The following is a 2470-nucleotide window of genomic DNA, read 5'->3' as shown; positions in this document are numbered from 1 at the left end:
TTCGGATGCTCTCCACAAATTCCAAAACAAGTTGATATTGGAGAGGGATTGAGTACATGTGCTTGCCATATTGGACTTAGCTAGCAAAGTGAGTGAGTTATAGTAGTAGAGGACAATTAGGAAGAAACAAAATAGTCCAAATTCTGGTTTTAGGGGAGTTTTCACATTGTGCATTGTAGCCTTGTCACCGGAAAAGAGGACCACTTACAAAATTATGGAGTGATCGTTGCCCTGCCCCCAATCGTACCTAGCTAGGTATGCCGCGCCTCCCTCACAGAAGCTCATGATGTTGAGGTAAGTCACAATGTGGGAAATATTGTGAGAATTTGTCCAAAAACTTGTTGGAGCACCACGCTCCAAAGAGACTCTCATCCCCAACTACCAATCACCCCCCCTTAAAAAAAAAAACCCCCAAAAAACAGTACACTTCAATCTGAGTCAACTCAACCAAGTGGTGAGCCACGTGTCAAGGCATTAGGCCAAGACAAGATTTTCTAGTGGATGATGCATGCGTGGCAATGCCAGATTGGATGCGTGCCAAGTGGCCGCTTAATCCTTATAGTTTTATTGCCTGCTTCTTGCTCATTCATCATCTCCATTTTTGTGGGCGATCGCCATCTTTCTGTGTATACTTTTCTCTACCCCCGCCCCCTCCTCCTTGTACAGCACAGATTATCGGCCCTCATCATGGCTCTGCTGCAAGCTGCCAACTCCATTTCCTGCACCCACAAGCTCTCCCTTCCCGTACAACGCCCCGCCCACAGTAGGATTTGCTCTTCTCTCTCTACGCCCACCCTCAAGGGAGTGCCTCCTCCCTCTTTAAGGTTCAGTAATCCACCACAAATTCATGTGATTGAAGTGGTGCGTGCTTGCTGGTTGTGAATGATTGTTCATCTGACGTGGGTTGTGTGTGTGTGTGTGTGTATAGGTTCGGATCCTCTTTTTTCAATGGCTCCAGCCTGCTGAAGGTGAAGAGAGAGATACAAGAGCTGAAGAGCGGCAGCAATTCGAGTAAGGGGGGAGCTTGCACAGCAACCAGTTCTATCACTCTCTCGGGCGAGTCGCTGCGATGGATCTTTGCCGGCGCAGCGGCGTAAGATGCCTTCTTCAATTCCTGTTCTTTCAGCTCTCTTGATGTTGTTGATCAGCTTTTGCCTACTCATTTTGGAATTATGTCCTATTAAATGAGTTAAAGGTGTTCAAGATGTGGCTTTCAGGGTGCTTATGTACCTCAAGAACACATCTATTAACAAGAATATTCTGGTTCCATTGTTGGCATTGCAAGCTCCACGCGATGTTGTCACAGCGGTCCGGTGCGTGAAAGCAAGATCTAAGCCACAAATATCATTCAATTTTGCATGGCTAGTGGGTAATTAGATCTTGATTTGCGACTTTGGGATGCTTGCAGGGGTGAATATGGACTTTGGGCGGCGTTTCTAGCTCTATTGGTTAGGTTGTTTTACCAACTTCCAGGTAGTTTGCTAGATATTTTTGATACAAAGGCTTGCTTGCAATGGATGTGAAAAAGAAAGTGCTAAGCAATGGATTGCAAATAATGCAGGGGAGCTCGAGCTACCGCTTGTGCTTGTGTTGCTATTGATCACCGCACCTCTTCAAGTTTTGGACATCAGGTGCAAATTTACTTGAGTTAGACCTATGCACACAAGAAGTTTTGGACATATTCTCATAATATTTCCCACATTGCGACTTACCTCAACATCATGAGCTTTTGGGAGGGAGGCTCTGCCTCCCTCCCAAAAGCTCATGATGTTATGCACTGTACGAAAAACACTGAGAAAGACTTGTTTTCCTACACGAGAAAATTTCTAAATCTTCTTGTGATGGTATGATTGTGCACAATACAATTTGTGCTAGTATGGTTTTCTTGTAACTTACTTGGATGTATGCAAATGCACCATCAAATTTGATGTATTTGCAGAAGGACAACGGCCGCGCTAGTGGTGAGTGCATGTGTGGCAGCATACCTAGTGTACCAACATGTGAATGGGGCAGGAGGAGTGAAGGAGTCTTTCAAAGGAGGTGCCTTGTTGGCTAGCTTGGCTGTTATCATCCTCGTAGTAGTGCCCGTTGTTATATTTTTTGGAGGCTATTGAACTTGTATACTATCAAAGATACACCCTTTGTAATACACATATCTTGCCTCTATCTATGTGGTTGTACACTATTCTTCCCTTTATGCAAATTTCTTTCCAACCAATAATTTTGAATGTGGCACTCATTACTCGGGCAGAGATTTTATTCTATTACTTGAAGTTTTGGAAGGAAATTGCTCAACAACAATAGCTTTGTTTAACTCACTTTGTTCACCATGTTGTTTTGGCATGTTGGTGCTTGCATACTTACACAAGAAGTTTTGTACAAATTCTCACAATAATTCCCACATTGCGACTTACCTCAACATCATGAGCTTTTGTGAGGGAGGCACCGCATACCTAGCTAGGACGATTGG

General features: G+C 44.1%; 1 protein-coding gene across 1 annotated transcript; it reads left to right on the top strand.

Annotated features, from left to right (window-relative positions):
• Positions 1-589: 589 nt before the first annotated feature.
• LOC147452426 (cold-regulated 413 inner membrane protein 1, chloroplastic-like) lies at positions 590-2221 on the top strand. The gene is made up of 6 exons (XM_086518128.1): positions 590-824; positions 929-1093; positions 1218-1313; positions 1409-1473; positions 1562-1631; positions 1940-2221. The coding sequence occupies exons 1-6, from the start codon at positions 688-690 to the stop codon at positions 2112-2114; spliced, it is 708 nt and encodes a 235-aa protein (XP_086374254.1). The 5' UTR covers positions 590-687; the 3' UTR covers positions 2115-2221.
• The last annotated feature ends 249 nt before the right edge of the window (positions 2222-2470 follow it).

The sequence above is a fragment of the Adiantum capillus-veneris genome, chromosome 8 (genome assembly GCF_014529385.1).
Source record: "Adiantum capillus-veneris isolate H3 chromosome 8, ASM1452938v2, whole genome shotgun sequence".
NCBI classification, from domain to species: domain Eukaryota; kingdom Viridiplantae; phylum Streptophyta; class Polypodiopsida; order Polypodiales; family Pteridaceae; genus Adiantum; species Adiantum capillus-veneris.
The sequence above is the reverse complement of the archived record's forward strand: the minus strand, read 5'-3'. Positions and strand labels throughout refer to the sequence as shown.